Source organism: Protomyctophum parallelum, assembly GCF_964188405.1.
Source record: "Protomyctophum parallelum genome assembly, chromosome: 4".
Taxonomy (NCBI): Eukaryota; Metazoa; Chordata; class Actinopteri; order Myctophiformes; family Myctophidae; genus Protomyctophum; species Protomyctophum parallelum.
In genome coordinates, this window is record NC_139700.1 from 29,690,332 (window position 1) to 29,718,276 (window position 27,945).

The following is a 27,945-nucleotide window of genomic DNA, read 5'->3' on the forward strand; positions in this document are numbered from 1 at the left end:
CATGTACTTGTGAGAGGGAGTGTGTTTTTGCCTCTGATTTCTCGCTCCAGCGACCATGGGGAGCTCATTTGTCGGCTAAAGAGCTGACATACACACAACACGAGACACGCAATCTTGATGGACCTTCACACACCTCTGGTGGTCCGTTCCCATGCCCCGTAGACTCTGTAGTGCTCAATGATGCTGTTTGATTAAACCCCATACTTCAAGGTTGTTGACCAGAGTCCCTCAGGGCTCTATATGTGTTTTATGTTTTCGCTCTACATTAAATAACTTATAGCCGATCGACAATCTGCTTGGCCATCAGAATATGGATGCTTTGTAGAACATTCATTTCATTGAGACACTTCAGCTCAGATTGACCATAAACCATTTATTGCAAAGCTATTGCATTTTAGTATGCCGGTGTGGCTCTGCTCATGTGATATCAGATAATGTGCGTACCGAGACACAGGTCTGATATCACATTTGATATCTCCGATTATCTGTGCACCGATACACAGCTCTGATATCAACGACCCACCAGAGCAAAGCCAAAGATACAATAATTAAATTAAAATAACACATCAACACATAATTCAACACAATCGCAAACAATCCAATAATATCCCATAACCCCTGGACTAAGAACTACAGGGAGGAAGCTGGGGAGGTGGGGGAAATTTTCACACAGATGCTGAACGAGTTGCTTTGACAGCTCAGCATGAAGAATGAGTAGTGAGCTGAGGCTGCTTAAGAAGGCCATCTGAATTGCACTGTGGGAATGAAGGCATGCCGTGGATGAGATAGCTCATAGCGAATGAGTGAGAAGTTAGATGATCTGTAGAGGCAGCTGATTTAAAGAAGCAGAATGAACTAGAAACTAAATTTCAAGATTTTTTTCTGGGTGCCTGAAGCTTGCCAATACTGTGCAGCATTTGAGCCACGGACCACCATTTGATGACATTTAGCCTCTCAGAAGGGTCCATTTGGTTACATGTGAGCCAGTTCTCCCCATTGACTTTCAATGGGGTATTTTGTCTTAGTTTATTGCGCATTACGTTGCCACCAACATTCTAATTCTAACATGCTAATACTAACGTGCTAACATGCTAGCATGCTAACATTTTAATGCTAACATGCTAATTCTAACATGCTAATGCTATAATGCTAACATGCTAATGCTATCATGCTAACATGCTAATGCTAACATGCTAATGCTAACATGCTAATGCTATCATGCTAACATGCTAATGCTAACATGCTAATGCTAACATGCTAACATGCTAATGCTAACATGCTAATGCTAAGATGTCTGAGCTGTAAGGGTCCATTTGGTTTCGTTCAGGGGGGCGGCCCGGTTCCGGCGAGCCGCCCCGCTTCTGAAACGGTTGAGAAATGACAGAGTTACGTGTTTCCCCGATTCTTTTCATTGACTTTCTATGTGTGTGTGTGCGTGCACATTTGTGCGTGCGTGTGCGTTCGTGTGTGCGCGTGTGTGAGAGGTGGTCAACTTGACCTTGAATCATTAACAAAGTATAATTTTCAGCTGAGCTGAGTCTATGCGAATGCAACCACTATTGAAAGTTTAAAGCACACTGACTCAGTGAGAGAACGTATGTCCGAACAAATTGCTCTATTGCAAAAAGTAAAAGTCTAATGCGATTTTAGTTTTTGCCGTGAGTGACCCGAGACATTAAGGTACGCCGTGTGCGATCGTGGTATTGGTACGATAAAAAATGTGGTTATAAGAGCGAGTTAAGAAATTGTGTTTGTGATGAAAAAATTGCTGACTCATTCAGGCAGTTAACATGTAGTTTCATGACACATTATGATGGTACACCTGTCGCTTTCAGGGCTGTAGTTCACGTACCGTATGTATCTGGGCTGTGGTTGTGACATTGGGTGAAAGAGGACGAGTGTGGCTACAAAATTACCGAAACCCATGCGTGTAAAGTTAATATTTTGGCCGTGAGGACGATTTGTTCGGAGAATTTCGCTACAGTCTTCACATTGGCTTCTCCCTCTGACCCGTTCTCTCTCTGGCCGTGCGACACTGAGTCGAGATTTTTGCTCAGACCACACACACTTTGAACTGCGCTAGCAGGCAAACCGTGCAACGTATTCGAATTCCGTCTGAACCACAACAAAGTCGATGGCCTCGTGTGCTGTTTGAGGTTTAAATCGTGTTTCTACGTAACAGTATGCCAGAGCAATGTGGCTCCAAAGTAACGTGTTGTTTTCTGTTTTTACCCGCGTTTCCCCATTGACTTTGCATGGGGCATTTTTCGCATAGTTTATTGCGAATTACGTCGGCACGGTAACCCGAAACGGAAAGAAAAGCACAAGCACACCATTCCCGGCCGAGCCACACGTTTCGATGTATATATTGAGAGGCTTTGGTAAACCGTGCGGCCGGCCATAGACGTCAAAGTTTTGTGTCTTGATTACGATTAAGTATGTGTTGCGGATTTCAACCTGTGTTTCTGCCATTGCATGGCAGGCACCCAGAACTAGAAAAAGTGCCCCTCGGGGCACAGGTCTCCACCAGGTCAGGTCAGGTTGTGCCCTTCTGGTGGCGCTATAATAAGCCAATGTGAAAAGGGTGCCATTTCTTCTACGCCTTTGATGGCAATTGGATGATTTGAGGCATTTTGTTCCAAAAATATGTTTTGCAAAAATCCACCTGCTGCTGGCGCTATAACAGGCCAATGTGAAAAGGGTGAGATTAGGGATGCACCGAAAGGGAAATTCTTGGCCGAAACCGAATACCGAATATAGGAAACAGTTGGCCGAAAACCGAATACCGAATAGCCGAATACATATTTGTTGTAAAGCTACCTGATTATGGCAAAAGACATGATTATGGCAAAACCTAACTTAAATAATAAACACTTAAAAAACACTTAAAAAAACATCTAATTAATTGGAGGCTTTGTGATTAATTAATCTCAATTAATCACATTTTAATCGCATATCAATAGGCCTATTTGACCTGAGCAGTGAGCTTTTTTTTCTACATAAGCATAGGCAATAAAACAAGTAGTAATAATAATAGTGATAATATTATTTATATAAAGCTTCTCTGAGTAGGCTACTTAGACACTTTTCAAGGAGAACATGAGAAAACAAATAAAAACAACTTTATTAGAGAAAAACTAAGACTATGGAATAAAATAAATTAAAGTGGAATGAGATAGCAAAATTCCAGAGGTGGGTTTGAATTTATAGGTGGTGGCATGTCTCTGAGTTTTGGGAAGTGCATTATAGTTGTGGACAGTGAAACCCTGACCATTAAACATGGGCAGACGCAACGATACAGTATCATTCATTGTTAAAGCTCCAAATGATATTCCCATTCGTCTTTGTGTCTGCCCGTGTAAACGCAGCAGCGAGTGTGAGGTGTTAAAACTAACGTTAGCTCCCATGCTAGCTATAGCTTCCCTCGTCAACAGAACAACACCCGTCCACAGATCGGGTGGAAGAGCTGCTGATATCACGTTGCTTGTGCCCGTGGATGGGAAATAAGATGTAAAAGGCTATGGAAGCGTGGATGAAAGCACATATGTATGCAATAAAGTTGTGTCGGATCTGCCTGTGCATTGAAGCATTCCGTGACTGCTGCGACGTGTGTTGTGTTGTGACCGCTCAGTAACTGCTGGCTGCTGCCTGCTGAGCTGATGCATAGTTAATGAGCGTCATAAGCATGCGCCCTTCCTGCGCTGAAAGTAGCAGATCTACAAGCTATCTACCCGTCGCAATGCACAGCGCGTTGGGCTTGTACATCTTTGTTTTTCCCGCAGTTTAGTTCGATTCACAACTTTAGGACCACTACTACTATTCGGTGATATTTTTCGGCTTATTTGAGCCGAAACCGAATAGGCCGAAAATACATTTTTAGCCATTTTCGGCCGAATATTTTCGGTGGCCGAATTTTCGGTGCATCCCTAGGTGGGATATATTCCTCAGCCTAGTAGGAAAGATTTCACGTAAATTGCAGGCTGCGTTCATTATTTGAGGCTTTTTGGTCAAAACGGGCCAATCCTGTAAACTGAAAGCCAATTTTAGCCAATCAGGATTGAATATGAAATATCGGACAGATCTGTCTTGAGCATGACTATAGAGATGCTCAGTGTCGGTTGGAGTGACCCACGGGCCCCGTCTGTACATGGCTGTGATGAATGGGAATGTTTCAATTCAAGTGGTAAAGTTCACGTGGGAATGTCCATGCTGCATCTTTCTGATACTGTTGTTGTCTTGGTATTCCTTTCATGCGACTTCACTCACCTCCACTATTAAAGTAAGACTAACTGACTAAGTGCATGTGGATGGAGCTGTTGTGTTTGTATTCCACCTTTAATCCATCTATCTTGCCCTCTTTTGAAAGTGCCTGTGGTAATTTTTGGGTCTTGTTTTGACTGTTCAAAGAATCAAAACTCACCTTTATCAGGTGATTGCAAAATTTGCAGAGCAGGGCTAAAAACTGTAGGCTATATACAGCCACCGGACAGACCGGAGCAAATCAGTCTACGTGCAGCAAAGCAGCCCAGTTTAAACACTCTATTTCCTGCCTGCGCCGTGAAGGGGCCTTCACAATAAAGCGTCACCCTTTACCTCCCAATGAACTACATTTTACACTGCTTATTATTGACAGGAAATGTAGTCTTAGTCGCGGTAACTTAACAGCGTGTTTGTGGGAGAGAGAGCCAGAGAGAGAGGGAGAGAGAGAAAGTATACAGTTTAATACCACGCATCGGAGCGGCCGGCCTGCCTTGCCTATATCCGCGCCTGGAGATACTGTGTAACAATTTGCAGGATTTGGGACAAAATATGGAGGAGTAATATAAAAAAAAACATTGATGAATGATGAAATGTTTTACAAAAGTCGGCCTCCTGATGGCGCTATAACAGGCCGTTCTGGAGAATTGGGGGCAGAGGTTCATCGTTGGCATCCAGGGAGTGTGTTACAAAGTTTGGCATCGACCAGGTTAACGGTGCCGGAGATTAGCTGTACACAGACGGACGGACGGACACACACACGGACGGAGTGCATAACATACTCTCTCCCCATGCCTTAAGCCCCATTCACATTGCAGAAGCTAGCTTCTGCTTTAGCTTCGTGGTCCCATGTTATCTCTATGCTGAGCAGCTTTTGCGTTTTGAAGCTTGGAATGAACAGCTTTTTTATTTTTGCTTTCTTTTTTTCTCCCCAAAACTTAACTTTAAAGCAGCTTTGAAAATCTGGAGCTTTTAAAAGCTGCGTGTAGCCAATCAGAGCACAGCGTGGTTTGAGGAGGCGGAGTTGAGATCATTTCACAAAACCATTTGCCTCTCCGAAAGCTGTGCGGCCCGAATCTCCGAATTAAAAAATAAACTTTTTAAATATGGGCTGTATATGAAATATGAATGGATATTTGGCAAGACCATAGCAGATTTTATCGATAGAAATGAAAGTTTATATGAGAAACAAGTTGTCGAAGCGGTGAAAACAGGTTGTGTTCCGTGTTCCCACTGGATTGTCACTTTTTCTGGGGAGAATTGATCCTGCATTCACCCCCCCCCCCCCCCCCCCGGTTATCATCGAAGCCATTGATGTGGACTACTGCCCAGTCCAGAACGCTATCCGTCGCTGAATGTGGACTAAACAGTGCACACACACACGGTTGATAAATTAGCAGATATAGATAGATAGATAGATAGACAAACAATTAAACAATATAGTTCCAACCGGTGTCTGAGTTTTCCCCCAAACTTTCCCAGAGAAGAGGGGAGGAGAAGCCCGCTCTCAGCCGGTCGTCGTGTGTGTGTGTGTGTGTGTGTGTGTGTGTGTGTGTGTGTGTGTGTCTGTCGGTAGCTGCAATGTAGAGACCATAGCATATTTATCGATAGAAATGAAAGTTTATATGAGAAACAAGTTGTCGAAGCGGTGAAAACAGGTTGTGTTCCGTGTTTTTCCCCAAAACTTTCCCAGAGAAGAGGGGAGGAGAAGCCCGCTCTGTGGTCGTCGTGTGTGTGTGTGTGTGTGTGTCCGTAGCTGCATTGTATGAATTAATCGATAAACCAATCTCATATAGATAAGATTTATGTGTGTGTGTGTGTGGGTGTGTGTGTGTGTGTGTGTGTGTGTGTGTGTGTGTGTGTGTGTGTGTGTGTGTGTGTGTGATATTGAGCGCGATATTGAGTGACAGACAGACAGCGCCGCGGGGGAGACTTGGAACTGAATGTCCGGAAATCACACGTAAACATAAGCTGTTTTAATTGCTTTTACAACGTGCTCTATATATACAATTGTATTTCTACGGTATGCTCTTGCTAAATCAACATTAACATTACATACAGAGCCGCTATATAAAAAAATGCCCCGAGGGTTTCACTCGAGAGGGGGAGAGGAGAGCGGAGTGCAGGGGGGAGATGAGCACTGAAGACTGGGGAGGATTGAGATCCGGTCCGTTCGGTTATTTACAAACAAGTTGACCAAGATTATATTATTTATTCACCGATAAATAGGTTATGATGTAACTAAATATATAATAAAATATTAATAAAACTTTATTTGTATAGCACCTTTCATGACATGAAATGCAGCTCAAAGTGCTTTACAGAACAATGGAGAATAAAAGAAAGGCAAGGCAACGACAGTAAAAAAAACTAAAAGATCAATTAAAAGCAATGTTGTAGAAGTGGGTCTTGAGCTGAGCTTTAAAAATGTCTACAGAGGCTGCCTGACGAAGGTACAGAGGGAGCTTGTTCCATGCCGACGGCCCGTAGAAGCAAAAAGCTGCTTCCCCGTATTTTTTAGTTGCCATTTTTTTAGGCAAAGCGAGCAGGCCAGCAGTGGAAGACCTTAGCGGGCGGTTTGGGACATATTTAGGCAGGCAGTCATGTAGGTAGGAAGGTGCGAGACCATTGAGAGCTTTATAGACAAGTAAAATTATTTTAAAATCAATCCTAAAAACAACCGGAAGCCAGTGCAGTGATGCCAAAACTGGAGTAATATGTTCTCTCATCTTAGTTCTAGTTAAAACTCTGGCTGCTGCATTTTGGACAAGTTGTAATCTTTCAGTTGTTTTCTTAGGCAGTCCTGAAAAAAGTGCATTGCAGTAATCAAGCCGAGAAAAAACAAAGGCGTGGATTAGCGTTTTTGCATCGTCCAAGGACACATAGGCTCTGATTCGTGCAATATTTCTAAGGTGAAAAAAGGCAATCTTGGTAACATATAATTATTTCTCCTATACAGTCGCTATTTAACATTTTAGACTTTCAAATGCGCATCTGCTAAAAAACTGCCTGTGTCTTGTCTCAAAGCCAGTCCGGGCAGCTTGAGTGACAGGTACCTTGTACACGCCCACTTTTCTCAAAAAAAAGCTGCGTGGCAATGAGTTTTGCTTTTTTTTTATTTCCAGCTTTTTTTTATCTGAACGGGGCTTTAGGCCTGGTGGAGACAATTACTAAGGGCAATGAATGAGTGGAACTATATATAATAACCTTCTGCCTTCCGTGCCTCAATGAACTATCGCTTATGCTGGATTTATCGTGAAGCATTGAGTTTTTTTATATATTTTTGCTGGTGTTAATCTCAATTTACTTTATTCTTCATTCACCATAAAGGAATGTTATGTAAACAAAAATATATCCTTGTATTCACGGAGTGCGTAAAAGATTTTACATGCACGCGCATGCATGCATATGCCACATTCCCACCATGCTGCCGACTTGTAGAGTCAGCTTTGTTTAACACCCCCAAAGGACTCGGATAAGTGATTGTCATTGAATCTGCATAATCAGGACACCGTGTCATCGGAATACAAATGATCCCGACCGCACTGATTATCCGCTGTCTCTAATAGCGGTGTGACTTCCATGTTGCCGGTCTGTGACATCAGTGGTGATAGTGGTTCTCAACCCTTTGGGGATAAAAAGGGTCCAGTTTGTCTCACTTTATCTGTATACATTTATGATTCATTGTAGCTGTACAGGTTCAAGTATGTCCACACATCATACAGATGTCTGATATTGATTTTATTTTCCATGCGACTTTCAACTCCTCCAGTCACCAAGACACCGTGAAAACTAGAATAAGAACAAACATACATTTGTTGAGTTGTAGGAGTCCATACTCATTGTGAAATAGGTATTTAGTGAGTCCACACATGTGCATTCAAAAGATCACACTAATTCCACAGTTCTACATTAAACAACAAACAATCCACAACAACACATCACAATAAAATAACAGATATGTACCGTGTGCGCCTTTGAACCATGTGCAGAATGATAATATCGTCTCTCTCTCCAGACGTTCCCAAAACATACAACTTTTCTCCAGGAAGTCCGTTCAACCTCTGACCCTACTGACAGGTGACGTCACGTGAGTGACGTGACACTAATCACGTGACTCCCTTTCAAAGGGTGCATTTTTACCTTGAGAATAACCTTTTTAACATATTTATTGCCATACTTAAATTATATTTATTCATAAAGAAATCAACCTTTTTACCCAAGTATGATCATAACCAAAACCATATTTTATAATTTAAGTTTATACCTGAAACCACTGTCTCTCGTTCTGGAACAGTTACATTCATCTTTATGTGAAAAATGTTATTAAAAAAAAAAAAAAAAGGGGTCCCTATTTATCTTGAGAGATTTTGAAGATCAATCAGTCAATCAATGGTGGCTTGGATCAGAGGAACTAACATACAATATTGTATTTGTTTTATTTACCGGTATTATAATGAAAACACATGTTTCAATCACACCCGTGTGAACTGAGTGGTGCAACTCCCCTCTCTCTCCCCCCTCTCTCTCTCTCTCTCTCTCTCTGGCACAACAGCGCCCCTACTGGTACTCATAGTCATACTGGTGCTCATAGTCACATTAACACATTAACGTCACATAGGTGAACACGGACATTGCTGTTCCTTGGAGTGGTTGCACCACTCAAAAACACGATTTTATGTTTTACATGATTTAAAAATATATATATTTATTGTCTCCACCAGGCCGAAGGCATGTGGGGAGAGTATGTTTTGCACTCCGTCCGTCCGTTTGTGTGTCCGTCCGTGTGTCCGTCCGTGTGTCCGTGAACAGCTAATCTCGGCCACCATTAACCCGGTCGATGCCATATTTTGCACACACACTCCCTGGATGCCAACGATGAACCTCTGCCCCAAACTTTCCAGAACGGCCTGTTATAGCGCCACCAGGAGGCCGCTTTGTGCAAAACAACCCGGTCGATGCCAAATTTTGCACACACACTCCCTGGATGCCAACGATGAACCTCTGCCCCAAACTTTCCAGAACGGCCTGTTATAGCGCCACCAGGAGGCCGCTTTGTGCAAAACAAGTTTTTGCACAGTACACCTACAGATTTTGTCCAAACATCACGCAAATTGGTACACAGTCTCTCTAGAGCCATTCAACGAAACGGGTCTTTCAGATTTATCAGACTCCATCCTGATTGGTTAAGATTGGCTTCCAAAGTTCACAGGAGTGCTCAGTTTCAAACAAAATGCTACAAATCATGAACACATCGCGTGATTTCCGTGAAATTGTGCACCCACATTCCCACTAGGCCGAGGACGAAATGCCACATGAACAATTTCAACTCAGCCTCAAGGTGGCGCTATAACTGGCCGAAAAGTGTTTTTACCTCTAACTGCACGGATCTGTGGATAACCTGGTGGAGACCTGTGCCCGGAAGGGCACATTTTCTAGTTACCATTAAAATCTTAGTGTTTAGCCAATTATTTGGGGGTCCATTTGCAATATCTCCTTGTGGTGCTGATCTATGTACTTTTTGTGTTTTTTTGTAAACGCCACCACTTGATCATACTACAATGTTGCACAAAAGCATGATGAGGAGTGACAGCAGCGGGCCAGCTGCCAGACAATAGGGCCGTAGTCGTCACACACACACACACACACACCCCCCAAGGATAGACGCCAGGCAGGGCCAGGCAGCGAGTGGCTTGGCCCTGCTACTGACCTTCAAGCTCTCTGCGTCTCCGTCTCCAATGCAAAACATATCCCGGCGTCGCTGTCAGGCAGAAACCCTTTATCTCCATATTTTGTGTTTCATTGTAAATCAATCCGATACTTCGTCAAGCCACAGCCTCGCACAAAGGCATAAACAGTAGCAGATCCACAAGCATCGGAAAGCAGCACGACGCAACATGAGTTAGTGTGTGCCAGAGGGTCTCTTTGATAAAAGGCCAGACCAGACAAGACCAGGAGCTAATTTAATTTAGGATTTTCTTTTCTGGGCAAGTATGTTCATATACAGTAACGGATGTGACCTGGTGCATTGCCCGCAGACACATGGAAACATTTACACGTTCAGGGCGTTAGATTAATCTATCCATCCTATCTAGGCTGCCAGGATTGATCTATTACCTTTGGAGCATACGCCAAAGTATTTGCAGCTTTGATCGACGGAAATCCGGCAGAAAATAGTCCCATTGGTTGTTGTTGAAGAGAAAAACACGCCGCCATGACGATGCGAAACAAAAACAGCTCGCACAGCATGTTTTAGTCCAAACAAATGAACAAACCCCCGTTCACTTGCATTGAACTCATTAGCCCAGAGCATGGCTTGATTTCGTCAAATCGACAAATCCGCTCTTTCTTTTTAATTATAAAAAAACTGCGAATTAAACACATTAAACAAATAGCTGGTTTAGCGTATTAAGCAGCATCAAAATAAATATTAAATGCGGGTAACACGGTTTATGTAGGGAAAGTGTTTTAATATGTGAGGTAGTGTATGATATAAAACATATAAGTGTGAAGTTGGCTCAGAATGTGACAAAAAAAATAATCTCCATGAATTCAAGCCTTCATGTAATGGGGTGTGTATCTGATATAGAATAAGTAATTATTTTGGCGAACTACTCATTTAAGCAGCTAAAGCATGTAAAGAAAAGGTCCCTCTACAGAAGGTAATTTGTATAGGGAAAGATAGTGGAGAGTCACGGCGAGCGCCTGTTTTATTTTGTGTGTGTTTAGTTTTTTTATGTATCTTACTGTCATTTGTTTTGTATTATATTATGTTTTTTAACTTATTAGTATTAGGCTACCTGTTGCTTGTGAGAGGAAGGATCACAGCGGAAATACAGTACTTATTAGGGCTTTGTGTTATCCTCAAACTGCTGTAAGGTTTACTGGTTTAATTGCATTTCAAAAAGATCTAATGAAATTTGAAGTGCTGTGACATTGTATGTATTATTGTGGTGCTGTATTTTACCTCCACATTAGAGCATGTGTTGCGTACAGTTTTGAGAAGGACTGTTAACTAGAAACAAAATTTCAATAAATTTGTCTGGGTGCCTGAAGCTTGCCAAGACTGTGCAGCATTTGAGCCACGGACCACCATTTGATGACATTTAGCCTCTCAGAAGGGTCCATTTGGTTACATGTGAGCCAGGTCTCCCCATTGACTTTCAATGGGGTATTTTGTCTTAGTTTATTGCGCATTACGTTGCCACCAACATTCTAATTCTAACATGCTAACATGCTAACATTTTAATGCTAACATGCTAATGCTATCATGCTAATGCTATAATGCTAACATGCTAATGCTAACATGCTAATGCTATCATGCTAATGCTAACATGCTAATGCTAACATGCTAATGCTATAATGCTAACATGCTAATGCTAACATGCTAATGCTAACATGCTAATGCTATCATGCTAACATGCTAATGCTAACATGCTAATGCTAACATGCTAATGCTAATATGCTAACATGCGCATGCTAACATGCTAATGCTAACATGCTAATGCTAAGATGCTAACATGCTAATGCTAAGATGTCTGAGCTGTAAGGGTCCATTTGGTTTCGTTCAGGGGGGGCGGCCCGGTTCCGGCGAGCCGCCCCGCTTCTGAAACGGTTGAGAAATGACAGAGTTACGTGTTTCCCCGATTTATTTCATTGACTTTCAATGTGTGTGTGTGCGTGCACATTTGTGCATGTGCGTGCGTGTGCGTTCGTGTGTGAGAGGTGGTCAACTTGACCTTGAATCATTAACAAAGTATCATTTTCAGCTGAGCTGAGTCTATGCGAATGCTACCACTATTGAAAGTTTAAAGCACACTGACTCAGTGAGAGAACGTATGTCCGAACAAATTGCTCTATCGCAAAAAGTAAAAGTCGAATGCGATTTTTGTTTTCGCCGTGAGTGACCCGAGACATTAAGGTACGCCGTGTGCGATCGTGGTATTGGTACGATAAAAATTTGGTTATAAGAGCGAGTTAAGAAATTGTGTTTGTGATGAAAAAATTGCTGACTCATTCAGGCAGTTAACATGTAGTTTCATGACACATTATGATGGTACACCTGTCGCTTTCAGGGCTGTAGTTCACGTACCGTATGTATCTGGGCTGTGGTTGTGACATTGGGTGAAAGAGGACGAGTGTGGCTACAAAATTACCGAAACCCATGCGTGTAAAGTTAATATTTTGGCCGTGAGGACGATTTGTTCTGAGAATTTCGCTACAGTCTTCACATTGGCTTCTCCCTCTGACCCGCTCTCTCTCTGGCCGTGCGACACTGTGAGTCGAGATTTTTGCTCAGACCACACACACTTTGAACTGTGATAGCGGGCAAACCGTGCAACGTATTCGAATTCCGTCTGAACCACAACAAAGTCGATGGCCTCGTCTGCTGTTTGAGGTTTAAATCGTGTTTCTACGTAACAGTATGCCAGAGCAATGTGGCTCCAAAGTAACCTGTCGTTTTCTGTTTTTACCCGCGTTTTCCCATTGACTTTGCATGGGGCATTTTTCGCGTAGTTTATTGCGAATTACGTCGGCACGGTAACCCGAAACGGAAAGAAAAGCACAAGCACACCATTCCCGGCCGAGCCGCACGTTTCGATGTATATATTGTGGGGCTTTGGTAAACCGTGCGGCCGGCCATAGACGTCAAATTTCGTGTCTTGATTACGATTAAGTATGTGTTGCGGATTTCAACCTGTGTTTCTGCCATTGCATGGCAGGCACCCAGAATAATATGTTGACGATGGATGAATATTATGGTGCATTGCTGCTCTCTACAGGCAGTGGGGGGGGGGGAAGTACAACATGTGCCCCTGAATGGCAGTTTATATAATGCACTTATTTTTACCACCAGGATTATTATTGTTAACTAAAACTAAATAACAAAAACTAGGTGTGGAGGGGGGAAAAATAAAAAACATTTAAGTTGACAAAAATACACAATTAAAAAAAGAGTAAAATCCTAGAGAAATGTTTTCAATGTAATGGGTCCCAGGGGTGGTCTTTTAGATGGGTCCCAGGGGTGGTCTTTTAGATGGGTCCCAAGAGAGGTCTTTTAGATGGGTCTCAGGGACAGGAGTGAGTGGTCTTTTAGATGGGTCCCAGGGGTGGTCTTTTAGATGGGTCCCAGGGGTGGTCTTTTAGATGGGTCTCAGGGACAGGAGGAGTAGTCTTTTAGATGGGTCCCAGGGACAGGAGGAGTAGTCTTTTAGATGGGTCCCAGAGACAGGAGTAGTCTTTTAGATGGGTCCCAGAGACAGGAGTAGTCTTTTAGATGGGTACCAGAGACAGGAGTAGTCTTTTAGATGGGTCCCAGGGACAGGAGTAGTCTTTTAGATGGGTCCCAGGGACAGGAGTGAGTGGTCTTTTAGATGGGTCCCAGAGACAGGAGTAGTCTTTTAGATGGGTACCAGAGACAGGAGTGGTCTTTTAGATGGGTACCAGAGACAGGAGTAGTCTTTTAGATGGGTCCCAGGGACAGGAGTGAGTGGTCTTTTAGATGGGTCCCAGGGACAGGAGTGAGTGGTCTTTTAGATGGGTCCCAGGGACAGGAGTGAGTGGTCTTTTAGATGGGTCCCAGGGACAGGAGTGGTCTTTTAGATGGGTCCCAGGGACAGGAGGAGTAGTCTTTTAGATGGGTACCAGAGACAGGAGTGAGTGGTCTTTTAGATGGGTCCCAGGGACAGGAGTGAGTAGTCTTTTAGATGGGTCCCATGGACAGGAGTGAGTGGTCTTTTAGATGGGTCCCAGGGACAGGAGTGAGTGGTCTTTTAGATGGGTCCCAGGGACAGGAGGAGTAGTCTTTTAGATGGGTCCCAGGGACAGGAGTGAGTGGTCTTTTAGATGGGTCCCAGGGACAGGAGTGAGTAGTCTTTTAGATGGGTCCCATGGACAGGAGTGAGTGGTCTTTTAGATGGGTCCCAGGGACAGGAGTGAGTGGTCTTTTAGATGGGTCCCAGGGACAGGAGTGGTCTTTTAGATGGGTCCCAGGGACAGGAGTGGTCTTTTAGATGGGTACCAGGGACAGGAGTGGTCTTTTAGATGGGTCCCAGGGACAGGAGTGAGTGGTCTTTTAGATGGGTCCCAGGGACAGGAGTGAGTGGTCTTTTAGATGGGTCCCAGGGACAGGAGTGGTCTTTTAGATGGGTCCCATGGACAGGAGGAGTAGTCTTTTAGATGGGTCCCAGGGACAGGAGTGAGTGGTCTTTTAGATGGGTCCCATGGACAGGAGGAGTAGTCTTTTAGATGGGTCCCAGGGACAGGAGTGAGTGGTCTTTTAGATGGGTCCCAGGGACAGGAGTGAGTAGTCTTTTAGATGGGTCCCATGGACAGGAGTGAGTGGTCTTTTAGATGGGTCCCAGGGACAGGAGTGAGTGGTCTTTTAGATGGGTCCCAGGGACAGGAGTGGTCTTTTAGATGGGTCCCAGGGACAGGAGTGGTCTTTTAGATGGGTACCAGGGACAGGAGTGGTCTTTTAGATGGGTCCCAGGGACAGGAGTGAGTGGTCTTTTAGATGGGTCCCAGGGACAGGAGTGAGTGGTCTTTTAGATGGGTCCCAGGGACAGGAGTGGTCTTTTAGATGGGTCCCATGGACCTTTCATAAGATCTACTTCAACGACGTTAGAGTACAGTATTGCATCCCAGGACCCCCAGAGGGTGACATGAAGGATGCAGGCTATATTCATCACTGAAGAAGCTTGTGTCTTTGTCAATAAGCCTAGTATTTGGGGTGAATATAAATATTTTGTATTTTTACATCTTTTCCCTAACAAATAACCTTTTATATTATATTATATTATATTATATTACAATTAACTCTGAAACAGGTAATTAAAACTAAACAAAATGAAAACTGAAACTGTAATAACAGCCCGTTTACCAGACTTAAGAAGTACATAATGTGGTTTTCCATTGTGTTGTAGGAGTCACCAGACTACACCAACATCCACGAGCTGAAGTATTTAGACATGGTTATATCTGAAGCCCTGCGTCTCTACCCTCCTGGATTCAGGTAGGAGGATTGATTGATTGATTGATTGATTGATTGATTACTTGATTACTAACAGTTTGCAAAAAAGTACAAGGTGATTGATTACTTTATTAACGGTTTGCAAAAAAAAGTACAAAGGTACAGTTTTCTGCAGAAGGACCTTTAGTTACCTTCTGGCCGAAACCTCGTATCATTATTTTTACTTTTTGTCTAAAGTCTCCTGGACGGGTATCTGGACGTAAAAAGAATCCTTCCGGCATGGCATGGAAAGGAGTGTCATTTGCATTTCTTTCACCATGTAGTAAATGCTGCATTCGTGGTCTGGAGAGGGCAGTTGTTTTACAGACGGGTAAAAACACATATTACCCACATAAAAACCCCCAGGAAAGTGTTTCTTGTCTCCCAATTCCCAAACATCATTAAAATAAGATCTGGTTGCAAAAGGGTCCCTTTACCATTTTTTTCTCTCCCTGGGAGAGATAATAATCACACACTAACAGTCCAGTTTCATGTCAAATCTGGTATTTCGAAATCGATTACCATAGATACGACAATGAAAATAACCATTCGACCACTCAGATCACTAGACTAAAGTTGAGAACATGCAGCATACATGGGACATGTATTGAGGCCAGGGATGTGTGTTTTCCTGCAGGTATGCGCGGGACATTGACCAGGACTGTGTGATCAACGGTCAGTTCCTTCCCAAAGGAGTCACTCTGGAGATCCCAGCAGGCTTCCTCCACCACGACCCAGAGCACTGGCCAGAGCCAGAACGCTTCATCCCTGAGAGGTGTGCTGTGGGACCCACGCCATCATGGCAAATTAATAAACAGAAAATAGCTTGTTTGTTACTTTGTCCTTTAATGTTTTTGAACGTATCCCACATCCAAAACGATGACGTGTGTTGCTTTTCCAGGTTCACGGCCGAGGCCAAGGCTAACCGACATCCGTTTGTGTACCTGCCGTTTGGGGCCGGCCCCCGCAGCTGTGTTGGCATGAGGCTCGCCCAGCTGGAGATGAAGATGGCCCTGGTGCATGTGTTCCACAAGTTCAACATTGTGACCTGCTCTGAGACATTGGTGAGCTTCTTTTAACCTCTAGAAACCTCAAGTCGATGATTCATGAGCTTTTTTTTCTTTTTCTTTTTTTAAGTACATTTTATTCAAAGAGTATGACATATGCAATTTTCACAGACAGAGAATACGACTCTTTGTTTTTTTTACATTTTCTCCCACAACTCCTTTCCCAGTCATCCCCACCCACCATCTTTCCCCACGAGGCCAGACATACAAACAACATATAAACACAGGTGTAAAACCAATAGGTTGAGTACAAAACAATACACACAACATACAGTATATACACAGGTATAAAACCAATAGGTAGACAAGATACTAAGATACAAAGAAAGAGATCATATGGTTATGATTAATGAAGAACTTCAATGGGGGGTAAAAATAACATTAACAATAATACAAATAGGTAAATAAAATAAAACAAAGTAATATTAACTAAAAAGAAAAAAAAAACAATAAAAAGAAAAAGAAAAAGAAAGAAAATAAGAAAAACCTATATATATACACATATATATATATAAAGAGATAAAGCACTTAATTGGCTCATTTCTCGACTCTCATGTGTAATGATTTCCGATATATTATGCTATATATATACTGCACCAAGTAGAGATCTGCACACCCACACCACGTGTCTTCAGTCAGGTGAAAGTGATTCTAAACTGCTTACATACGATATTAAAGGTTGCCAATGGTCGTAAAATTTGTCAGAGGACCCTCGAATCGTGAATTTGATGTTTTCAAGTTTCAGAAAGGACATAACATCAATCAACCATGATTTAGCCGAGGGAGGGGACTCAGCCTTCCACTGTAAAAGTATCCTCCTGCGGGCGATTAATGAGGCGAAGGCAATAACATTAAGTTGTTTTCTGGGTAAAACTACATCCTCCTCCGGGATTCCAAAAATTGCAATTTGGGGGCAAGGCAAAATGGTTGTCTACTCTCCAGCACCTCAGAAATTATGGCAAAGAAAGATTTCCAGAATGGTATCAATTTGGGGCAAGACCAGAACATGTGGGACAGATTTCCTGGTGATTGTGAACATCTATTTATTATTTAGTTTTTAACCACAGTAGTATTGGTTGTGTTAAAACCCAAAGTTTTGTTCAAAGCTCTATATTGTGATGGTAATCGTTGCTATAGTGTTATCTGGTATCTCCAGTTCTCTACATTTTAGTGTTCCGGGACCAAAATTCAGCTCATTTCTTTGTGACATCACTTCCAATTTCACTTGTTTATCCTGCATCCTGTATGAGTTCTCTCTCTCCGGGTTGGATAAAATATGGTATTCTGACCTAAAAAACTAAAACAATATAAGAAACCTGAATATAGAGCTATTTAACAATGAAATATCACTTACTGCACCTCCCTAAATTATAAACTTAGTTGACTGTGGTCCTTCAGGGCTCTATACTCCAAATAGCTTGTAGATTATCTATTATGGAGGAACGTTCGCTCCCCAGATTCCAGAATATAGACGCTAGGATCCATGTGATTAAATAATAGCAAATGAAACGTGGTGTTTATGTTTAAAAGTAATACATAATGCTCAAGATCACAACTGTTACTATGGCGTTCCTTTGTACAGGACCCTCTGCCACTGAAGTCATTCACCACTCTGGGACCTAAGAATGGCATATTTGTGAAAATCACCAAAAGAGAAGCAGAAGAAACACGTGTGAATCCTCCACCAGAAGACTAGAGACATTGGCTGTCCTCCTTAAGACACAGCGATCTAAATCAGGGGTTCTCAACGTTTTTGGCTAGGTACCCCCAAAAATGCTTTGGCCGTGTCTCCCCCCCCCCTCCCCCCCTGTGTAGATTGGGGGTGTAGATTGGGGGGTAGATTGGGGGTCTCAGGGCTAAAACCTTATAGTATATATTAATAGAGACTTGCATTAAGTTGCTCAAAAGCGCAATGCAGCGATTTCACTCCTCCTTCCGGGTAGGAACAGAGTGCATTCTGGGATGGATTGGGCCAAATCGTGAACGTTGACAAACAAATCGTGGCCGTTGACTATCATTGCACGCGTTCACGTATGAACGTGCGCAACGATAGTCAATGGACCAGTGCTGGCCCCAAGCTGCAATACCAAATTCGGCCACTATGTCCATTTCGCCTCAGGGTTTCCTCCGGGTGCCATCTCTATTAATATATACTGGTTAAAACCCCAAAAGGGAAGAAAATGGTCTCAAATGGGTGTCTGTGATCTATTGCATGTCATACTGGAGGATACTTGAAATGAAAAAGGTAGAGAAACACTGCTTTAGATGGTAGGATAGTTCCTGACCTGGGTTGAATATTAACACGGCTGCAGTATCGCTGATGTGATTCCTTGATAGTGTTGTATATAAATAACGCCTGAAAAGTGGCTTTGCTTCAAGGTCACCTCACCTTTCTAATCAGGCTGTGTGGTTGAGAGGTTACAATGTAGCAATCAATACCTTAATATACAAAAATACTCTGTTACGGGGCGACTGGAGCTCGATAACTGATACCCGATCAAATCCGATAACAAGCTTATTGAGTACCCGTTATCAATACGTTTTGGGCTTATCAAGCCTGTTATCGAGCATAGCGGCCCATGACGCCATGTTCAAACAATCATGGCAAGAGGCGATCAAGAAATAAATGTAATCATCCATGCTAGCACAAACAGTAATGTACTGTATTTGAAGGCCCTAAAATATACTGGTTCTTTTCAGAATTTATTGTCTCCTGTCTTTCCACAAAATAATAGAAAATGCTCGATAGTGGGCTCGATAAGCCTTATTGATAAGGTGATCGTTATCAATAAAAATTAACGAGCTCCATCCCTAGTTACAAGTAAAAAGCCTTTATTCAAAATGTGACTTGAGTAAATGTATAAAAAGCACTGACCAGTACCAAAGTAAAACATACTTAATACTATCTCTGGCCCTGATCACCTCTATATCTCCATATGGTGCTGGCCTGTTCTGACATCTGCATAGAATCCATATTTGGGCATGCCTGACAAAGAACTCCATATATGGGCATAAAAGGGACACAGACATGATAACTGGGTGGGGAATGCATGCATTTCCAACTTGCATCGCTCCAAGTAGGCCAATGCACCGCTCTACTAATATAAATCTGCAAAGTAACTAAAACAAATAAGTCAAATAATTGTAGTGGAGCAACCCCCCATTCCGAGCTGACTGCTGATGCTTATTGATCAGTGATGAACTGCTATGATTAGAACTACTGACCTCCTATAGAATCATATTGATCACAAGGTTGTGCTATTGATTATCGTTGCTGTCAAGTAAAAACCCTTGCATGTCCAAAACCGTTACTGAAATGAATGTGTTCCAATCGATCCAATGTGGACAGTCTCTTGTTAATACTTTTCATTGGTTACTTATTTATAAAACGCACTCAAACTGTCAAATGTCAAAAGTAGTGTCATGTGACACTAGTATGACAAATTAGGGCATTCAATTAAAACAAATAAAAACAAAAAGTTGAAATATGGAGATACAAGGTTTCTGCCAGACAGTGACGATATGTGTATAATCATATTGATCACATTGTTGCTGTGGAATTTGTTTTTTTATGGAATCATATTGATTACATTGTTATACTGGTAGTATAGAACATGCTACAACATTGATTTATTGAAGTATTTATTAACAGATTGGAGAATTACAGTACATTTCAAGCACAACAGAACATTTGTCTAGATTGTAAACAATGTAAAGTTGATTATAATGTAAAGGAAAATAATATAGAATTAATGCTTGCACTGACTGAACATTTTACATTGAAAATAACCACAGTTATATGGCAGTGTTGTGTTTATTTCATCATAACAGAACAGTATTACCAACTTAATAGGGTGGCAAATGGTTGTATTTTTTTAACACTGTACAATTAAAATGTAATGTTTATGTATATACTGCATCATGTGTACAGTAGTAATGCTGAATGAACACCCCTGCAAAGCTGCTTCATATTGTACATATTCATTTTAATGGGTCAGTGACTAAATGGGATCTTATTTTAAAAGCATGTATCAGGTTTGTTAAAGGGATTGTGTCTTGTGACATAAAAAAAAAAGGTTTTGGAATTGTTCTTATTTTTTGTAGGTTTTCTAATCTCAATTGCACCCAAAAAACATGAACTTTTAACATTCTGTAGATTTTTCTGTGATCTGGGGTTTTCTGGCTCAAACAGGTGCTCTGATTTGCCGGCAGTAAGTGATGTAAGACCCTGAAAATCCCATATGTCAATGGGATTTGCCAGCAGATGTCACTGTTTTCACTGTGTTGCCTGTTTTCATTGTAGTTTAAAAGGCTTCCAAACCCCAAAGAAAACTTCAGACCACAGAAAATCCACTGAATGTTCAAAGTTCAGGTTTTTTGGGTGTAATTGAGGTCATAAAACCTAAAATAAAAAATGAAAATAAAATGAAAATGAATGTCATAAAACCTTTAAAGTGTACAATTTTGTAGTCATGTTGGTTTCATTCATTTAACCAGACAACTAATCTGGATAAAACGTATTGTGAGTAAGTGAGTGAAACCCCCCAGCAGGCAAATGCAGATAAGGACACACACTGGCCCAACAGACTGGTGGTAAAACATCTGCAGATCAGTGTTGATTTCGTCGACTAAAACTAAGACGGAAAATGTTCGTCGACTACCTTTTTTCACTGACAAACTAAATTTAAACTAAGACATGATGACTAAAACTAGATATACAGACAATTTCGTCAACAAGTAAAAACTAGACTAAAATGTTTGGGACTAGTTAGCCTCGATACCCAGGCTTTCATTTCGTCTGCGCGAAAAATGAAAGCCTGGATTTACGCATGGGCTGCACTGGTCTAAAAGTGGGAGTCAACCCTTCCGCATAGGCGTAGCTCCAAATTATGTGACGTCAGGGCTCTGAGCGAGCGGTGTGCACCTCAAAATAACACCGTGAGGAAATCATTACCAGTGGAACTTCAAACGAGGAAAATGAGGAGAATGGCTGAATAACCCACCACACCGTCTAAGAAAAAAACCAACGTGTGCCGACTCTGTGGAAATAACTTTGACAGTCTGTTAGAATGGTATACTCCAGCAACCAGTGGTTTCTGCTTCTGGTCGACACAATGCCACTATGCCAGTGCTGCACTGGGGGGGGGGGGGGGGGGGGGGGGGGGGGAGGAGAGGGAGGAGAGACCGGGGCTGACGGACAGATCGGCGCGCCAAAATACATTTTAGTCGACTAAATCAACTGTAGATTTAGTTGACTAAAATCTTATGACATTTAGTCGACTGAAACTAGACTAACACTAGAACATTCCAGGTGACTGGAAATAAACTATTCAAGAGACTATGACTAAAACTAAAATCAAAATTTGCTGTAAAAAACAACACTGCTGCAGAGTCCTGTTACACATGCCAAAGAACAGCTCACTCTGTCCCTTCCTGTAGAGTGTAGAAGGTGTCAGCCCCCTACTCTATGTGTCAGCATACAAGTTCAGCTGGTCTGCCAACTGGTTGGTCCTGCATACATTAGTTACCGGTAACTAATACTATTTACAGGTTCGTATTTGAGATCCTTTGACTTACTCATTTAAAACTAAATGAAACACGCCTTTACAACCACTGAGTGGTGCTGTTGGACTGAATTTCACTGTTATCTTTGTATTTGTTTTCTTAAGACTCCTGGGTCCGCTTATAATCTTTAAATATAAATTATACTTTAGTTTAATGTTTCCAATGTGCTTCTCAGAGACTTCTGGTAGCAAGGTTATGCAATCATTTATGTAAATAAGTAATAAGTTAATGCAATTTCAACAATGCCAAATACAACACGACGATAAAAGTACAAACCACATAACCTCCGGGCAGGTCATTAAAAAATGTCATGCCGAATAAACATAGTATGGTGGGCACATTTTCTTTTAATAAATGATTTACAGTACAATGTTCTTAAATTGTCAGGGGAAGACTATTATACACAAGATTGATACAGTATGTACAGTACAGCATCAACTATTACAATGTCTAGTATTGAGTTTGTGGATAATTGTGTACATAGTTACATAATTATGTAATATGTATTAGGGCTAGGCAATGAACAGAAAACCCTGAAACCAATATTTAGAGCCAATGTTCTGTAAAGCACTTTGAGCTGCATTTCATGTCATGAAAGGTGCTATACAAATAAAGTTTTATTATTATTATTATTATTATTAATAACCAACTTTTAATCGAGAAACATTTCTTATACACCAACAAATGGGCACAGAATTAGATTTCAATTAGCCTGTATTATATTTTGTTGTACAATGGTGGTGTACATACATGAAATGAAAACAGACAATCTACTGTACAAGCTCACAAACTAATAATCGTTCATGAAGCGTAATCGAAGCAAACGTTTGAAATGATCGTGATACTTATTTGAAGTCATATACATATTCAAAGTATTTTCAGCTTTCAAATTCAAAAATAGACGTTTAGCTATTTCTCTCTAAGGAGGGGGGCTTTAGAGCAGGCCGTTTTAAATTCTCAAGTGTGACAATCTTAACAGATAATTATAAACAATTGTCACACAATCATCAAACACATCTGAGCCCCTCAGGGTGCTTACGAATTGGCTTAAATCGGATCCTTCCTCGATTTGGCTTGATATTGAATCTTCACAGTCCAAATGCCCTCTTTGGAATCTATTATTCATAAAGGACCTTAAGTCTATTAGGAAATTTTGTTCTAACCCCATCACTCTATGTTCAGTCAAAGCCTGGAGGTCTGTGTGTAATATTGAAGGCCGTGCTAAATTGACATCTCCCCTTACTCCAGTGGTAGGCAACCCTGACTTTAGGCCGGGACACTCAGATTACTAAGCAGTCCTGGGAAAAAGATCTGGACGTCTCTATTCATGATGAGGGCTGGGAAGATATGTGGGCCTATGCGAAACAGATTTCAGTTTGTAACCGAACTAAATCCATCCAGTTCAGAATATTACATCGTATAGGCTACATATAACTCCTGCTCTCAAGAACAAAATGGATGTCAGTGCGTCCCCATTTTGCTTTAAGTGCAAGACAGAGATTGGTAATTACGTTCACTGTCTTTGGTCCTGTGTGAAGCTTCAGAACTATTGGTATGACATTGTGTCAGAACTCTCTGTTATTTTTGGTGTCTCGTTCGATTTAGATCCGGTGTGTCTTTTACTTGGTCTCCCGGATGTTCATGTCATTGATGTCAAACATAAGAGGTTGTTCAACTTATTAACGTTTGCTGCTAGGAAAAATATTATTTTGTTTTGGATCAAGGATGTTGCTCCATCAAAGAAATCATGGCATAACATTATAATGGGCTGTATTCCTTGTGAATACATTACATGCATGTTGCATTCTAAATTGGACACTTTCTACAAAATTTGGGACCCTTATTTGAATCATATTGGAACCACACTGTCTGCCACGATACTTGGAGGTTTTCCGTACCAACCTTAGATATCTTATATGGCAGCATTCTTCCCTAGTGGGTGCTCTGCTTTGGGGCGGGGGCTTGTCTGCCCTTTGGGTATGGGGGGGTGGACGCCCGGGCAGGGGACCCGATGCGTTGCGTCGGGGCCGCTTCTTGGGGCGGTGGCCCTGCCGCCTGGAGGGGTGGCGGTTTGCCGCCTTTGAGTGGAGCATGCATGGGTCTGCTCTTGTTGTAATGATTTGGTGCCTATGATAACTGTTGTCTGCCTTTTTAATATATGTATTAATGTACTGTATGGATGTATTCCCTGATTGGGAGTCTATGAAAATTCGAAAGTCACTTGTCATTATGGTTCATTGTCCTTGTCATGTCTTTGTATATTCAATCTTTTTATTTATAATAGTGTTGTGCCTGAGCTGTTTTTCTTTTCTTTTCTTTTGTTATTATGTTCTTGTTGTGTAATGTCTGTTTGTCTTTAAAAAACCAATAAATATACTTTATAAAAATAAAATAAAACACATCTGAGCCACATGGAACCTAAGGTCCCTATTCTAGGACAGACATTTGGTGAAAATAGCTGATCTATAAGCTCACAACACGTAGCAACGTGAGCTTATAGCCAGCTATTTTTTGGTGAGGATACACTGTAAAGTCCTCAGTGATAATTTAACTCTTAAGATTGTACAAATATAAGGGTTTAAGTGCTTAAAAAAAACAGGTGAAATTAGGCAAACAGGTGAGTGAGAGAGGGTGATTATATTCATGGGTGAGAGAGAGTAATTGACTGCCTTAAACATAGTCGTTCAGCCAAGCTACAGCAGTGGCTGGTGAGTTGAAGTACTCTGTGAACTTATCTCTCACAGAGAGAGCCTCTTGACTGGCACAATGGCTCCCAACCATTCCCACCGGGCAGAGAGCGTCTGCAGTCTCCACCGGAGCCACGTGTGCGGTCGTGTCCTGCTGGTCCCGTCTCAGGAAGTTGTGGAGGACGGTGGTGGCTTTAACGATCTTCTCCGCAGTGCCAGGGCTCACCTCCATCACCCGGTGGTACACTCTGAACTGCGAGGCCAGTGAGCCGAAGGCGCTCTCTGCGACCCCCCGTGCGCGGGACAGGTGGTAGTTCAAGACCCGATGAGAGTCGACCTGAAGGGGTCTTCCGGGGAACGGACAAAGCACATTCCGTTGCAGAGGGAGTGCTTCGTCGGCCGCGAAAACGTAGGGAACGGGTCCCAGGTGCTCGGCGGTTTGTATCGGCGAATCGTCCGGAAGGTCGAGTGTTCCCTCGTGCAGAGCCTTTCCAAACTCGGATGCCGAGAGGATCTCGTCGTCACTGCTCCTCCCGAAAGCCCCCACATCCACTGTACGGAACAGGCCACTAGCGTCCACCACGGCCAGGAGGACGATTGAAAACTGTTCCTTGTGTGATTTTGAATGTGATGGCGCCTTGATGACCACGTGCTTGGCCTCTAACGCACCCACGCAGTGAGGAAAGTCCCAGCGTTGGCCAAACTCATCCGCTATTGCTTTCCACTCGTGCTTCTTCGGCGCGGGCATGTACTCCTCGACCAAGCTGTTCCAGATGGCATCCGCCACAGAGGACAAAATGCCAACGCAGGTGGATTTGCCCACCCGGAAGCTTTTAGAGATGGACGAATAAGAATCACCGGTGGCGAGGTATCTGTAAGACAGGTTAAAAAAAACAGTTGTAATGTTAAGACATGAGCTGAACCTACATGTACGTCAAGGGTAGTTACTAGTTGGCATAGTTATTGAACCTTATTCTGGGGGCGAACATTCTGTCCTATCGCCTTGAATCATTATCTTTTAAAATGTCAGCAGGGCCAGAGATCCACATATAATATACTGATAAACAATAAGCAAATGAGTTGAAAGCATTCCAAATGTTTTTGGAACGCAAACATTTTGTCTCCCACTGGCCATATCAAGATCAGTCACCAGTCTAGCCCAGCAACAACCTGTTCATCCTGCTACTAAGACAGGCAAGGTCTACCCGACCGTAGTGTCAAAGGTAAATACAGATTTAAAGCATAACGCATAACATTAAGCATAACATAATGCTTAAAACACCAAAAGGGGTTGCCAGTTCTAGAACCAACGTTCTTTGGGGTGGAAAAGAGGCCTTTGAGAACCACGTGAGAGTTACCGTAAACAGATGGCGAGCCGCTCGGCCGGGTCGATGGCCTCACGCCAGGCCGTGTCTCGTCTGTAGATGTCTGCTGAGATCTTGTCCAGCAGCAGATCAAACTGCCGCACGCTGAGTGCGAAGTCGGCCATGAAGCGATCCTCGTCCTGCCGCAGCTCCCGATGATACTCTCGCCCCCGGTTCCTTGGAACATACGCAACACATAGGCTACCGGTAATCAAACTAAATCGATTTAATCAATTGTACTACTACTACTACAGTACTACTGATGATAATAATATACTGAATTTAGGCCATGTCTTAGGCCATGTCTTATCAGAGCGACTTACAGTCAAGTGCGTGTGTTTGTTTGTGTGTATGTGTGTGTGTGTGTGTGTGGGGGGGGGGGGGGGGGGGGGTGTTGTTGTGACTTTGCTGTTCCAATATATATATATTTTTTTATCCCATGATTTTGCAACCTTTTTCACCCAGTGTCAATTATCTAATGTACTCCTGGGCGCTACGCTTCCTCTGCCAACCTGGGGGGGTAGCGGACTGACCTCATGCTTCCTTCAATGCATGGGGAGCAAGGGGCCAGCTATGCACTCCAATGTTGAAGCGCTGGGCCCTAGTGGTAAGAGGAAGGACTGCAGGCGGACCCGTGGATTCTTGACGAGGAAACCCTGTGCAACCCAAGGGGCCAGCTAGGCACTCCAATGTTGAAGCGCTGGGCCCTAGTGGTAAGAGGAAGGACTGCAGGCGGACCCGTGGATTCTTGACGAGGAAACCCCGTGCAACCGAGCGCTCAATGTTAAAGCCCAGCTGCACTTCCGCATTTGGGCACCAAAATTTAGTGCCCAAATGCTGAATCAGCGAAAAATGCGGAAATAGACGGTACTTCTGGCAGCCTTCCGGGTGCTTCAAAACGCCACTGAGCAACTTCCACTGACATGAATAGCGGAGGGGGCGGAGCTTCGCGCCAGTTTAGTCTCTATCCTTTTAATACTCTATGGTGCAACCGAGCGCCCAATGTTAAAGCCCAGCTGCACTTCCGCATTTGGACACCAAAATTTGGTGTCCAAATAAAAATGCGGAAATAGACGGTACTTCCGGCAGCCTTCCGGGTGCTTCAAAACGCCACTGAGCAACTTCCACTGACATGAATAGCGGAGGGGGCGGAGCTTCGCGCCAGTTTAGTCTCTATCCTTTTAATACTCTATGATGGGGAGTAGCTGCTTCTTTTCACCTGACAGGGGGAGTTTCCCGGCCGGACGTAGCGTGTGGAAGGAACACTTATTCCGACCAGTTCCCCTCCATCAGGCGCCCCGGGCTGACCAGGGGGAGGCAGTTTAGAGACCACACTTATTATTACTGATTACTGCATGTTTTTTGTGAGGGTACCTACCCATAGATATATCTATGGTACTTACCTAGCAGGTAGTACCATCAATCAATCCTTGATTATTCTATTAATGAAAACGTTATAAAATATACTACTACATTTTATTTGTCAAGCTCGAGAGAGGACACTGTAAAATTCGGAGCTGTATGTACAACATATGTTTATATTCATATAATACGTTCAATTTCAACTGAATAAGCGTGTACTGTGCAGAACGGGACAGGAATATTAAATAATCAATTATACCTGGTTCTGAGGAACGGCGTCACCCAAATCCTCTTCCTCTGCTTCTGGTTCTGCAGGACACCAACCTTCTCCTCATTCTGGCCTTCTCCTCCTGCTTCTTCTTTTTGTTGTTTTTGAGGACGAGGTCTTCTAGGAGAAGGAGGATAACGAGGAGGAGGGTTGTAGTGGGAAATAACACGTGTGCTGATCGCTCTCCGTCTCCGTCTCCTCCTCATCAACAACAACAACGCCAGCATCTTCTTCTGTTCTAAAGTCACAAACATCGTTGTGATATTATTAATAAGCGATGGTGATGTTCCAGGCTGCAGATGAGCTGGCTAGCGAGGCTAATGTTCCACAATCAACCACGAAGCTGTTGCTTGCGAACCTCAGA

At 42.7% G+C, this 27,945-nt stretch overlaps 2 protein-coding genes across 5 annotated transcripts in view; one reads left to right on the forward strand and one right to left on the reverse strand.

The window, feature by feature from the left end:
* Positions 1-20,609, forward strand: part of tbxas1 (thromboxane A synthase 1 (platelet)) — a 115,017-nt gene extending 94,408 nt beyond the window's left edge. For both annotated transcript variants that reach the window (XM_083763197.1, XM_083763198.1), the window contains 4 exons: positions 15,183-15,271; positions 15,906-16,043; positions 16,170-16,332; positions 17,918-20,609. In XM_083763197.1, coding sequence (XP_083619323.1) covers positions 15,183-15,271; positions 15,906-16,043; positions 16,170-16,332; positions 17,918-18,031 — 504 coding nt within the window. In that variant the 3' untranslated portion in view covers positions 18,032-20,609. The remainder of the gene's footprint in view (positions 1-15,182; positions 15,272-15,905; positions 16,044-16,169; positions 16,333-17,917) is intronic.
* Positions 20,610-22,242: 1,633 nt separating this feature from the next.
* Positions 22,243-27,945, reverse strand: LOC310857422 (uncharacterized protein). Of its 3 annotated transcripts, XM_083763080.1 has the most exons (5): positions 27,573-27,945; positions 25,946-26,152; positions 24,301-25,459; positions 22,547-22,925; positions 22,243-22,460 (listed from the first exon to the last, which is right to left on the reverse strand). In XM_083763080.1, the coding sequence occupies exons 1-3, from the start codon at positions 27,833-27,835 to the stop codon at positions 24,571-24,573; spliced, it is 1,359 nt and encodes a 452-aa protein (XP_083619206.1). In that variant the 5' UTR covers positions 27,836-27,945; the 3' UTR covers positions 22,243-22,460; positions 22,547-22,925; positions 24,301-24,570. The 3 variants fall into 3 exon arrangements, with proteins under 3 accessions (XP_083619206.1, XP_083619207.1, XP_083619205.1); XM_083763081.1 differs by having other exon boundaries at positions 22,243-22,925; positions 25,946-26,128; XM_083763079.1 differs by having other exon boundaries at positions 22,243-22,925.